At 35.7% G+C, this 13,434-nt stretch overlaps 2 protein-coding genes across 3 annotated transcripts; one reads left to right on the forward strand and one right to left on the reverse strand.

Moving 5' to 3' along the window:
- Positions 1 to 3,657: 3,657 nt before the first annotated feature.
- Tom20 (translocase of outer membrane 20) lies at positions 3,658 to 8,894 on the forward strand. Its single transcript, XM_046636228.2, has 4 exons — positions 3,658 to 3,911; positions 4,243 to 4,334; positions 4,935 to 5,108; positions 5,749 to 8,894. The coding sequence occupies exons 1-4, from the start codon at positions 3,788 to 3,790 to the stop codon at positions 5,791 to 5,793; spliced, it is 435 nt and encodes a 144-aa protein (XP_046492184.1). The 5' UTR covers positions 3,658 to 3,787; the 3' UTR covers positions 5,794 to 8,894.
- Positions 7,282 to 13,294, reverse strand: l(3)02640 (porphobilinogen deaminase-like protein l(3)02640). Of its 2 annotated transcripts, none has more exons than XM_046636225.2 (6): positions 12,762 to 13,294; positions 12,105 to 12,177; positions 11,275 to 11,458; positions 9,707 to 9,977; positions 9,263 to 9,579; positions 7,282 to 9,149 (listed from the first exon to the last, which is right to left on the reverse strand). In XM_046636225.2, the coding sequence occupies exons 3-6, from the start codon at positions 11,451 to 11,453 to the stop codon at positions 8,975 to 8,977; spliced, it is 942 nt and encodes a 313-aa protein (XP_046492181.1). In that variant the 5' UTR covers positions 11,454 to 11,458; positions 12,105 to 12,177; positions 12,762 to 13,294; the 3' UTR covers positions 7,282 to 8,974. The 2 variants fall into 2 exon arrangements, with proteins under 2 accessions (XP_046492181.1, XP_046492179.1); XM_046636223.2 differs by having other exon boundaries at positions 12,757 to 13,294.
- Positions 13,295 to 13,434: the final 140 nt, after the last annotated feature.

Below are 13,434 nucleotides of genomic sequence, written 5' to 3' on the forward strand. Positions count from 1 at the left end.
CCTACCCAGACAGCATAAGATTGAGTCGTCATTAACGATTAGCGAGACTATTGTGAGCTAAGATATGGATTTGAAGATATATATTTTCCACCTCTCACAGATATACTAATATTCCGTATTCCTACAAGCCAATGCATAACTTATTCTTCATCGAGTTCAAGTCCTTTTGTTTTGTAATTGTAAGTTCTAATTACACTGGAGGTATCGATTCCAACATTCATCAAAGCTCAGAATCAACTTTCTATGAATAACAATTTCTGACTCAGCAGTGTTTTCTTGAACGTTAAGAATAAATCATTAATACCAATTTAAACTAGTTTTTGCTTTTCATACTAATTCTTTTTCCGACCGTCCATTCTTCGCGTAAAATATTAATTACTGAAAATTTTAGTTCAATAAACTTAGGTTGACCCCTTTGCATTTTTGGCGAAATTGGACGATTCTAGAAAGTGCTTTGATGAATTATTTGACGCGCTATTCCGACGTAATTGTGCGAGAGAAATAGATTAAGCGCAGTCCCGATACGCTGCGATCATGTTATGAAAAGTTGCAGCCGAAAAACGATGAATTTCACTCGCTATTTCTCTCCTGCTGGTCCTACGCTCTTTTCGCTGCGTTTTTTGAGTTTCTGAGGGTCCAAGTGGTCAGAAAAGGGTCATACAAATCGAATCGGAGACCCAAAATTTTCGGTCGAAAAACGAAGAAAAAGTAAGGCTAACCCCTTTGCATTTTTGGCGAAAATTTTCGCGATTTTGAGAAGTGCATAAATAAATTAATTGTGGCACTGCTCCGACGTAATTTTGCGACAGAAATCGATTGGGCACAATCCCAACACGCTGCGATCAACGCATCAAAAGTTACAGCCTAAAAACGGGAACCTGTGTTGTCGACATTTTTCAGCGGGTGCTTTTACCTCCGCCATTTCTCTCCTGTTGGTCCTACGCTCTTTCCGCTGCGTTTTCTGAGTTTCTGAGGGTCCAATTAGTCAGAAAAGGGTCATACAAATCGCATCGGAGACCCAAAATTTTCGGCCGAAAAATGAAGAAAAAGTGAGGCTAACCCCTCTGCATTTTTGGCGAAACTTTTCGCGATTTCGAAAAGTGCTGGAATAAATTAATCGTGTCACTATTCCGACGTAATTTTGCAACAGAAATCGATTGGGCGCAGGCCCAATACGCTGCGATCAACGCATCAAAAGTTACAGCCAAAAAACAGGAACCTGTGTTGTCGACATTTTTCAGCGGGTGCTTTTTCCTTCGTAATTTCTCTCCTGTTGATCCTACGCTCTTTTCGCTGCGTTTTCTGAGTTCCTGAGTGTCCAATTAGTCAGGAAAAGGTTGTACAAATCGAATCGGAGACCCAAAATTTTCGGCCGAAAAATGAAGAAAAAATGAGGCTAACCCCTCTGCATTTTTGGCGAAACTTTTCGCGATTTCGAAAAGTGCTGGAATAAATTAATCGTGGCACTATCCCGACGTAATTTTGCAACAGAAATCGATTGGGCGCAGGCCCAATACGCTGCGATCAACGCATCAAAAGTTACAGCCAAAAAACAGGAACCTGTGTTGTCGACATTTTTCAGCGGGTGCTTTTTCCTTCGTAATTTCTCTCCTGTTGATCCTACGCTCTTTTCGCTGCGTTTTCTGAGTTCTGGAGTGTCCAATTAGTCAGGAAAAGGTCGTACAAATCGAATCGGAGACCCAAAATTTTCGGTCGAAAAATGAAGAAAAAGTAAGGCTAACCCCTTTGCATATTGTGCGAAAATTTTCGCGACTTTGAAGAGTGCCGGAATAAATTAATTGTGGCACTATTCCGACGTAATATTCCAACAGAAATCGATTGGGCGCAGGCCCAATTCGCTGCGGTTATTGTATAGAAAGTTAGAGCCGAAAAACGAAAACCTGTGTTTTTCGACATTTTTCAGCAGGTGCTTTTTCCTCCGCCATTTCTCTCCTGTTGGTCCTACGCTCTTTTCGCTGCGTTTTCTGAGTTCTGGAGTGTCCAATTAGTCAGGAAAAGGTCGTACAAATCGAATCGGAGACCCAAAATTTTCGGTCGAAAAACGAAGAAAAAGTAAGGCTAACCCCTTTGCATATTTTGCGAAAATTTTCGCGATTTTGAGAAGTGCATAAATAAATTAATTGTGGCACTATTCCGACGTAATTTTGCGACAGAAATCGATTGGGCGCAGTTCCAACACGCTGCGATCAACGCATCAAAAGTTACAGCCAAAAAACAGGAACCTGTGTTGTCGACATTTTTCAGCGGGTGCTTTTTCCTTCGTAATTTCTCTCCTGTTGATCCTACGCTCTTTTCGCTGCGTTTTCTGAGTTCCTGAGTGTCCAATTAGTCAGGAAAAGGTTGTACAAATCGAATCGGAGACCCAAAATTTTCGGCCGAAAAATGAAGAAAAAGTAAGGCTAACCCCTTTGCATTTTTGGCGAAACTTTTCGCGACTTTGAAGAGTGCTGGAATAAATTAATTGTGGCGCTATTCCGACGTAATTTTGCGAGAGAAATCGATTAAGCCCAGTCCCGATACACTGCGACCATGGTATAAAAAGTTACAGCCGAAAAACGATGAATTTCACTCGCTATTTCTCTCCTGTTGGTCCTACGCTCTTTTTGCTGCCTTTTCTTGGTTCCTGAGGGTCCAATTAGTCTTGAAAGGGTCTTACGAATCGATTATGAGCAGCCAAATTTTTTGCCCACGAAAAAAGTGAGGCAGAATATTTACAACAGCCTACTTCACACGGCTAAGTACGAAGTTGCCTTTGACTTATAAATCAATCGATCAATTTACTAACTGGACAATTCTTATACAAATCAAAATTGTCTAAAAACATTAATTTTTTAGCTAAACATGTGTAATATACCCACAGATCATAAATAATCATTAGAACCCATTAGTCTTTATGAATCTCAAACTATAAATGATATAGATCGTAACTCTGGATTGTTAGTTGAGTGACGAAAAAAATTATGGTCAAATTTAGTGAATAATAAATTTGATTCATATGTAGATACACCAAAATCGGAGGCTGTACTTGACAGGTTAAATGCACATACCAATGACACATTTTTATAAAATAAATCCAGAACATGCATTCTTGACAATCAAATTGACCACAGCACTCTCTCTCCCTAAATTATCTGGCTATCGGCGGCATCCACGGCATCAGTGCCTACGGCACGTGAATTTGATAAGGTTTTAAGCAAACTGTTCACGATACGAGAGGGACGGGTCAAAGGTATCTCCATTGCGTTATCTCTTTCTATTAGCTCCCCACCTCGAGAATAAGCGTTCCAGTATATCTCTATTTCAGTAATCCAATCACGAAGTAATTCACGGGTGCGTTCCGAAACCAGCTGGTAGCGCTGCAGACTCCCTGTGACAGGCAGAGCTAATAAAAATAAGGCCCAGTTCCACAACTTGACATTAATTAAACCCATCAAATCATAATAAACCGAGTTTACCGCATAAACTTGGTTTAACAAAAGATAACTGTTACTTTGCGTTCCACAATACCAAAATCTCCGGTTTCAATCAAGAAGTTGTGGAATTGGTGATTTTTGGAACGCACCCTACATCAAAGGAAAGCAGCCAAGCTATCTAGCCAAGATAGATTCTAATGGATTTGGGACCACTCGATATTCGAACAAGCGAACGCAACCCCTTTTGTGCAATGGTCGAAGTCACAATGAAGACCTTGTGAATTTGTCTCTACTAAAATTAAAATAACATTAAACGATATTCGGAAGTTGGAAATTGATTACTTAAAATATCAATGATTTCCAAAGCTGCAGTAGGCATCGCTGCCGGAATTGCCGGCAGTATATTTATAGGGTATTGCTTTTACTTCGACCAAAAACGGCGAGGCGATCCAGACTTCAAAAAGAAATTACGCGAACGTGAGTTACACACCCATCGACTATCATTGTCATCAATATCCTACATTTCGATCCAACGTAATTCTACTTCGCATCGACACTTCCTAAAACGAACGTCAAAGTCAACTCTGCGTTCCTTAACCCTGCTTTCAAAACCGACATCACTTCTGAATGTTTTGGTTTGTTACATAGTAATGCATGACAAGGTATCTGGACACACATTAGACTCATATCGCTGCTGTAGACTTTGTTAACTGCTTTGACGTCACTGTGTTATTGCATCTTCATTACTGGCAAAATTTATAAAAAATTTTCAACAAACAGTTATTCATAAAGTCATGCTTATTACCAGGGAGAAGAGCAAGGAAACAGGCTCAAAAGGCTGGAACAAAAATACCTGATCTTAAAGATCACGAAGCGATGCAGAGGTTCTTCTTCCAAGAGGTATGGATGTGTTGTTATTGATAAACGAGAGAAGTTTGAATAAACAAATGGCTCAAAAACAATACTAGGAAATCAGTACAAAGGAGTGCATCTTTTACTCTTTTAAAACCATTCACAGATGTATGAATTAATCAATTCTGATTTCATCATGTTCATCATATGAGTTAGACGAGACACCACGCATCTAGATCCAAAAATTTAAAGGGAGTCATTTCCTTGTTTCAGTGCTATGTATTTTTGTTTGTGTTTTGCAAAAAGTATTAAGAAGAAATACATTTCTTCAGTATTCGACTTGGTACTATGGACCATAGAAAAACAAAGTCAACTTGACCATGATAGAAAATGTGAATAATTTTTTTCTCTAATCCTTCATACATATATACGCAAATGATCTACAGATCGTCAAATATGATACAATCGATATAAATATTCAACCTGTAAATCAATTGACTTTTTATAATCATGTGTATGTTTGAGTGTCGGAGACTGAAATAATTGTTCAACTCTAGCATAAATTTATTTCCTCTGATCATCGTTAGATGCCCTAATTATTCAATAATATAATCAATGAATAATGTTTTTGTTTGAAATTCTCAACAGGTTCAGTTGGGCGAAGAGATGCTGGCGGGTGGCGACCTCGACGGAGGTGTTGAGCATTTGGCAAATGCAGTCACAGTTTGCGGACAGCCCAATCAGCTCCTGCAAGTTCTACAGCAAACACTTCCGCCACAAGTTTTCCACCTCCTACTACAAAGACTTCCGTCAGTTGGCCAGGTTTGTTTTAGATTGAACATTATAACAGCATAATATACCCCTTGCGCATGTTTTTCTTATAATTTTGTTGAATCAAGGTTTTTCATTGTATAATCTCGATATAGTGAAGCATCATTGATCTGTAGTTGCTTCTAATCGATGAATATATTTATTAATAATAGAGTACATCTATAAATTCTTATAACTGTATATATCACCAATCTGATTCTTACCCTGTTTGTCATTTGTGTGGAACTTAGTAAAAATGAGGATCATCGACGAAACCACTATTTGTTGCCAGCCTTTTAGTCTTGAGTGCATACGATTTTCAAAATAATTCATTGAAATATGCAAGGTGATGCCTTTCTATCAGCTTGATGAAATAAAACTAGAAATGTATGTTACTCATTGTTGGGCATCCAATAGGCTTTGTTACTTGGACAGGACAGACTGTAACTGATGAAAGCTGGTCAGTCGTGAAGTTGTTTTCTTCTAAAATAGAGTAAAGATGAAGGAAACACAATTATGGTTTTTTTTTTTGCGTTATTTACCTCCAATACTACAAATTTCCATACCGTTCTAAATTTAAATTGTGATAGTATTTGATGCCTAAGCAAATGACGGTTCAGAATAAGGTACATTTTTTTCCATCATGTTACAGAAAATCGGATCTCAGACAGCGATGGCAGAAGAAGATGTTGAATAGCAAAGCAGCAAATAATCACGTTGGTTATTCCTAAATAAAAAAAAAGAATGTTAGTAGATTATACGATCGTTTTAGCCAAAATAATTGACTGTTAATTTCTTACTCTATCACAAAATCCTAAGTCATACTATTTAATGTAGTTACGTAACATCTAAACAAATATTTCGTTAGCTTCATGTTGTGTACTGAGATGCAATTCGTTGAAGTAAAAACGACACTTCTGACGTTCAACGGTCTAAGAAATAGATTTGTAAAAATGCAATGCACGCGCGGCAGTGAATAACAATTTATTCTATAATAACGTGGTGAATAAACAACAATTTTACGTACGAAAATCCGTCAACAGCCTTATTGCTGCTTGAAGAGAAATAAAAACTCGAAACGCTTTTACTGCTTCATATAATGCTACAAGTAATTAGCGATACAGTAATATATATGCTAAAGGTATCAACAGGATATTTAACAGAGTAAAAGTAGCTCATACCAATCTTTCCATGCATACAAATTTTTAATTTCACTCCCACTACTATTTGCGTTCAACGCAAACGATTATTTCAACGGGAATACTATAATAACTTATAGGATGAACCTCATTTACGACATAAAAAATCGTAGCTTGATCGAAAAATATAGAAACCTTTTCCTGCACTCCTGGAAAACCAAAGGAACACTGACACAATACTGTTGTCTTGTCACAACAAATCACTGGTGTTTCAAGCAGATCACCTTCAATAGTTTGAAGAGGGTACGAAACTTCAAGTCATAATGACAAAATGTTGACTGTTTTTCAAATTTTATCACACTATTAATAATTGACAAACCCAAGGTTTATTTTGCCCAAAAAAGTAATCGGTTTATGAAAAGAAGGATTCCATCAATGGTTAGTTGAATTAAATCGCTACGTTGGACATGTAGAGGACGATGAATTTTCCACTGGATATTCAGTAATGATTTAACATGTAAATTGAATCTCTTATTCGCATTATCAATGTCAAATTTTTACATGTCAATCGTATTCGGACTGTTTTTTCCTCTGCAATACCGATAAGGGGATAGAATTTGAAAAACAATGTGTGTATGATAGATAATGTTGTCCTCTGGAAAGACAATACAGTACAATTTTACCTGTTCGGTGTGCCTCTATTGATACGAATAATTTGAAGATTTTTACACAATTAAAAACTGTCAGTCTTGTACACATCATATAACAATTGATTGATTGTTTTTTGGCTTCCGACATGCCTAAGGTAAGTTTGAAACATACGTACATACATAACACATACCTACATGTATACACATTGCCTTTTCATTCCTGAAAAATTTGCGTTCATCTTGAACAAAATACGATATAAATATTCAAAAACTCCATTCCGAAATACAAGTTTCACTTACGTGTTAGTTTTTTCCCTTTTGTATTTGAAATATCGATCATTTTTCTTCAAGGAAATTAATTATATTACCAATTAACACCAAATAAGCCAATTTGAATTATATTAACTCATTTAAAATCTGTTTTTATTATCAATTATTCTTCGTATTCATATTACATCTAATGTACAATAAATTTTCTTTGTGACTACACTCTTTTCTCTCTCCTCTGAATCTCTCAATCCATAATGTAAACTGTACTCAATATACCAACTATAAAATGGTAAATGAATGAAATACATATGTTTATATACGTGTTGTGTATATCAAGTTCTTATTAAAAATAATAACGGTAATTTCTTAGTTGTATATACAATATATATAAATATATATATTACTTCGGTATGTACAAACAAGAGCGCTTTGGTACTAATGTTAAATTAAAAAAAAAATTTCTAGATCAAGCGCGAAACAAAATACAATATATAATAATTATTTTTAAATCATAACATGAGTTACTCAAAATGATCAGCTCACGCGTTTTCTCATTATCAATACAATTTTTCAACAATCTCTAAATTACCCAACAACATTATGATCAGACAAATTCTCCGATACTCGAGGTTTTTTCCCCTAAGTCTCTAGATCTCAGTTATCAGAAATATGAAATGAGTGAAAGAGAGGAGCTGAGTCACATATGTATAGGCATTTTGAGATTGCGCAACTGAATCACTCAGTATTGTAATATATTGCGTAAAAGTCATATTATTTCACTAAATAGTTTAGGCCAGTATAGTCACGGTTCACTTTATCATAACCGTTCACATGAACTGATTAGATAATACATATTTAATAATTACAGCACTGATCATTACTTGTATTACTGTTATCCTTGATAATGCTTTACGCGGATTTTCAACCATGAATAAGACAAATTTTGACCGTAAGAAAAAATGTATCATGGTTTTATGAGAATATGTTGAGCAAAATTTTTGGAAGCAAGGCCATTATATCACTTCTATACACCCATTTTGGGGTTCTCCTATTGTTGTTCCATTACCTTTGATTCTAATAGACCTTTATGATATTAAGCCGTAAAATGGACTGAATTACGGCAACAGCTTTTACTAGAAGCATAGAAATTTTGCAAAATTGATTGATTTAAGTCTCTGTTATGGACTAATATCGAACACGCGATGAAAATAATTTCGAATATCGAATAATTAGTCAAAGAAATAACCGAGAGATAAATTTCCTGACATTTTCCATGGTGTTTGGGTGTCTCTGGTAAGTAGAAGCCGATGGAAAAAAATTTAGTAAAATTATTCAACTAGTTATCAACACGGTGATATGTACAAATAAATATTTGAAAACGGAACAAATATTTCATTTAATATAACTTTATACCTGTATAGGGCCGAATGTCATGATTATCTATAAACACTTAATAAAGAAGAAAGAAACAAAGATAGTACAAATTTCCCAGGTGGTAACAATTCTGACTGATTGATGGTATGAGAATTGTTTCAAAGAGACAGGAAAAAATATGTATAAATGTAATTTGAGCAGCAATAAAGATACGAAATCTATAGTGTGTTGAGGTGATAATCCAATTCTTTGACAAGATGCAATGTCCCCGTCGCCGATAATTTTGTATTTTTCAATTAATTAATCATAACTACTCTTCCGAGCTTAAAACTGTGCAAGACGTATTCTTCCGCCACAAAATCGAAGGCTGATACGAAAAATAAATTTCAACTACCCACCCGTAACCAACATGCAATGTACAACAGTTTATTTACCTATTATATCACTATGGCGTACTAAGAACTTCTTGCCTAGCCTCTGACATTATTGCTAGTGCACCTTTACTCACTAATTGCTCTGCAATATCTTGCCCAAGCTGTTCAGCCCCGTATAAACTTATTCCGCTCACTTTTCCAGGGACTATGCTGCAGTATAAACGGGGTTCACGGTACGGGCACTTCCTATAGGATAAAAAAGAGTGTTGACATTAATTTACCAAATGAAAATGACTCTCAAGTTGCAAATCGGACGATATTCCGATGTGACGAATGCTCAAAGTTTATTTGTAACTCACTTTGGCGGTTCTCCATCATCATCTGGTAAATATATTTTGCTCTTCAGAGTGGAGCTGATGGTGGTTTGTCCATTTAACGACCATACGGCTCCTGTTATACTCAGATCTTTCTCAACTAGGGAAGAACACACTGCAACAGGGGCTGAACAACCACCGCCAAGAGTGCGCAAAAACGAACGCTCGCAAACGCATCTCAGGGTCGTTTCAATATCGTGTAGAGGTGACAGTAATGACAAAATATCCCAGTCCGTCTCTCGACATTCAACACCCAGCGCTCCTTGACCAACTGCATAGAGAGCTTCTTCTGGTTCCAGGAGCTGAGTTAAACAAGTTAGAAAAAATAAGTTATGGAAATACTATCTTTTCAAACGCTGTTATTAAAGATTTCTTCTCTTCAGTGTAGTTAAATTTTACCGAAATCTAGAAATTAAGTAATATTTTTACCTGGGATATGCGATCTTCCCAACCCATTCTCTTCATCCCAGCAGCAGCAAGAATGATAGCAGCAAAGGTACTCGACTCGTCATCCAATTTTTTTAATCTTGTGTTCAAATTACCTCTGATACTTTCTACTTTCAAGTGCGGCATGTTTCGTGCGAGCTGAGCTGATCGGCGTAAAGAACTAGTGCCGATTACGCTACCCTCTGGAAGAGATGATAGGGTGTTTCCCAGGAATTTCTTAGACATTACAACTGCGTCACGCGGATCTTCTCGTCTGAAATTTCATTTTTCAATGAAACAAACTTGTATTTCAAATTCGAAAAACTTATATCTTATCAATACACAATAATTGCTGTAAGACGTTTGCAGTTTGTGAATCAGTCATTTATTTGCCAGTTATATCTATTTACAACACAATTGTCATACAATGATAATTCAAAGTAACGATAGAAACAATGAATGAGTCAAAAAATATTGCCAAGACGAATCAGAAGAATGTGATAAACTGCTTCAAGATCAATTAAATCAAACCAGTTATGACAAGTTTGTCAAGTTGATATTCAATTTGGATAATACGTAAATTGATTGACAATTTATTTTAAACATACAAGTGTGAAGTCATACATTTTTTCATCTTTCATAACACTACGAAGAACAATCACAATAACAATTAAAACGGTACTTTTACAATCTTGTAGTTTTCAATTTATTATAAATGAAATTGTTCAATGTATTTTTGAAATATCACTGAAAAATTTGTACGATGCTGAACAAAAATTATCTTGATTTATTACTTCTTCCATAGTGATTTATTACTTCTTCCATAGAAGACAGATGAATAAAAATTGTACTTGTTTTTTAAATATCACATCAATAACAAATTCGTTGTATTGGACGTTTATATGATACATTTGAGGGTTTGAAGATTTGAATAAATGACACCCATTTTTATTTAATACCCCGGTATAATAACCTACAAATAAAATATGATGAAAGAGAGAATGTGAATGTTGGAGGCTACATAATTTCGAAACAAGGCCATCAGACAAGCAGGATATAGTGTCATTAAAAATAAATACGTACTCCTATCTGTATATTGTTTTCGAACTGAATTTGTATTTGATACATCCTCATAAGTTTCTTTTGACCAAAATAAGGAAAAGAACAGTGTTTTACTCCTTGAGGGGTAAAACTAACGTGAGTGTTGTATATACAGTCTAGTCATGCATTCGCTATATTTTCCATTTGCGTAAAGCATAGCCGTTTTTGTCAGTCGGTAGTTATCTTTATTTCATGAGCTTGAATACCAAACATGTCCATACATTACAGTTCGAATATCAGTTCACCCGGTGCTTGGCGGTGTCGAACCAAACCGTTTGGAATTTGTGCCAAAAATTTACAAGGATTTTTACTTCTTAATGGGAAATTGAAATTTGTTCAAACAGGGTACTGTAAAGATACACTAATTATCCATACAAACAAAAACGTTATATTACACAAATATTAGCATGTCTATTGCGTGATACTATTCAATAATTAAAACTAGAATTAACACTCCATTTTATACTCACTTAAGTACAGCACCAAGGGCCATTCCTTCCGGTAAAGTTGTGGGAAGATCCTTCAATGAGTGAACAACAAAATCAACTCTGCCGTTCTCCAGAGCAATTTCAAGTTCGGCAGTAAAGAGGGCTTTTTCTCCAATTTTTGGCAACGATTTGTCAAGGATCTTGTCACCTTTCGTGCTCATGGTAACTAGGAGACAAAAAGAAACGATTCAACAACGAGATCGATGACAATGGTTGGCGCATACGGATGCTAATCAACGTCCTATATGGTATTGTATAACTTATACATAAGAGTCCAATATTATTTGCCAGACAGACCGTTTTGCATACTAGAAGCTTATTTTCTGCCAGACACTTGATACAAATCATTTCTCGACAGAGATTGTGATGAAAAAAAATAACACGATAGTAACATGAAGTAATAGACGAAAAAAAAATGAGAAACATGCAGTAAAACCTAAAATAATAGACATTACTTTATTATTTCTTCAAACTGTCGACGAGACCAAAATAACTCTAAATGGAAATGGAGTATGTGCTGTGATAAAAGACTAAGTTTGCATGCCCAAAATCACAACAACGCAAAGAATGTGAACGAATATCCCGAGAGTCAATAAGAATATCAGGCAACATTTTCAGGATCACGCAATATACAGCTGTATAATATAAAATAATAATCACTAGATGAGATAAATCAGTTTAATCAATTAGACTCAAGTACTTTTTATATCTGAAAAAGTAAAAAAAAATACCAATTCTTTCAATTTCTTGATAACCTTGATACTATGACACAAGATTACGTTGATTGATATAAAATTTAAAATATAACTCACCTATCTCGAAAGTTTTCTTGGGGTGAATATCCTCTAGACATTTAATTACGAATCTGGTTTGAATCAGTGCCAACTGTAAAAAATGAACAAGATTTTAATGAAAAACGAAAAAGAAAAACGCATAATTAAAACGTTGAATACAATATTCAAATCAGCTTGGTATTTATATCATATCAAAGTGACTTTCGAATTGCGTCACATCAGAATTATTCTTTTCCGAAATAGCATGTGCAATTTTTTGTCAACTATTGCTCCGATTTATTTAAACTCGATCGATACACAGAATACGCCAGTACTAAAGTTTTTTGTTCTAAGTTAAATCTATAGTTCGCCTTTAATCTCCCACCGTTTACAGAATTTACAAATTTATTTGACCATCTGGATTCTAGCTATGGCGATTGATTTCCTGAAAACCGAAAATGAACTTTGAAATTTTTGAATTTCGGAAGACTTGCGCGTTCGTAAGGTCATCATAATCCCGCCCGTCGGGGATATTTAATCGTATGCCGAATAAAAACTGCTGACGCATTGCTTACGCTCAACGATGATTAAGGAAATTATAATCATCTGTACGTGTTACAATACGTACAATAATTATCATCTACGTGGGAAAAAAGAAACTTATCTTAAACAAGTTTAACTGTCTACTCACCTCACTTTTTCGCGATCCAACACGGATTACGTCACGCGTTTCGGAGGTCATTGTGGCTCAAATTAGTTTACGATGAAAGGAATCTCACTACATGAATATTGTACATACAACTTGGAGAATGACTCTCGTTCACGCAAACAGTTTACAGTATGCAAAGAGAGGTTCGATTATTAGTGCGGAATGCTTATAAAATAATAAATAACGTTATTCTTCGATACATCAAAAAAGAGATATATCTAATTGGGTCATAAGGTGGTCGTAAGACCTTTACACGGCCAGTCAGGTACTTTCACCAGTCGTGAAAATTGCAATGATCCTACGGTGTTCGTGCAACATCCGTGTATTTGCATAGGCACTGATTTTACTAACGTAATCGTATGAATTTGTTTGTTAGTATTAATGAAAAGCTACCGTGATATCTTTATCGTCAATTTCACAGTCACTGGCACTGCAGCAGAAAGTGAAATACATTAACTATGTTAATTAGAGGAATTTACTCGACGTCTGTCACGTTCTGCACGCCATGACGGTCGTTCACTGACTGAAGGCAGCCGTAAGTCAGATCGCAGACGAGTCGAAATCTCATCGAGGCTCGATATTCGATAGATTCGATGACAAGAAAATGAATTTTGGGTGAACTCACTGCTAGGACATTATTTCGTGAGAATTGATTCTTGA

Source organism: Neodiprion pinetum, chromosome 7, assembly GCF_021155775.2.
Source record: "Neodiprion pinetum isolate iyNeoPine1 chromosome 7, iyNeoPine1.2, whole genome shotgun sequence".
NCBI lineage: Eukaryota > Metazoa > Arthropoda > Insecta > Hymenoptera > Diprionidae > Neodiprion > Neodiprion pinetum.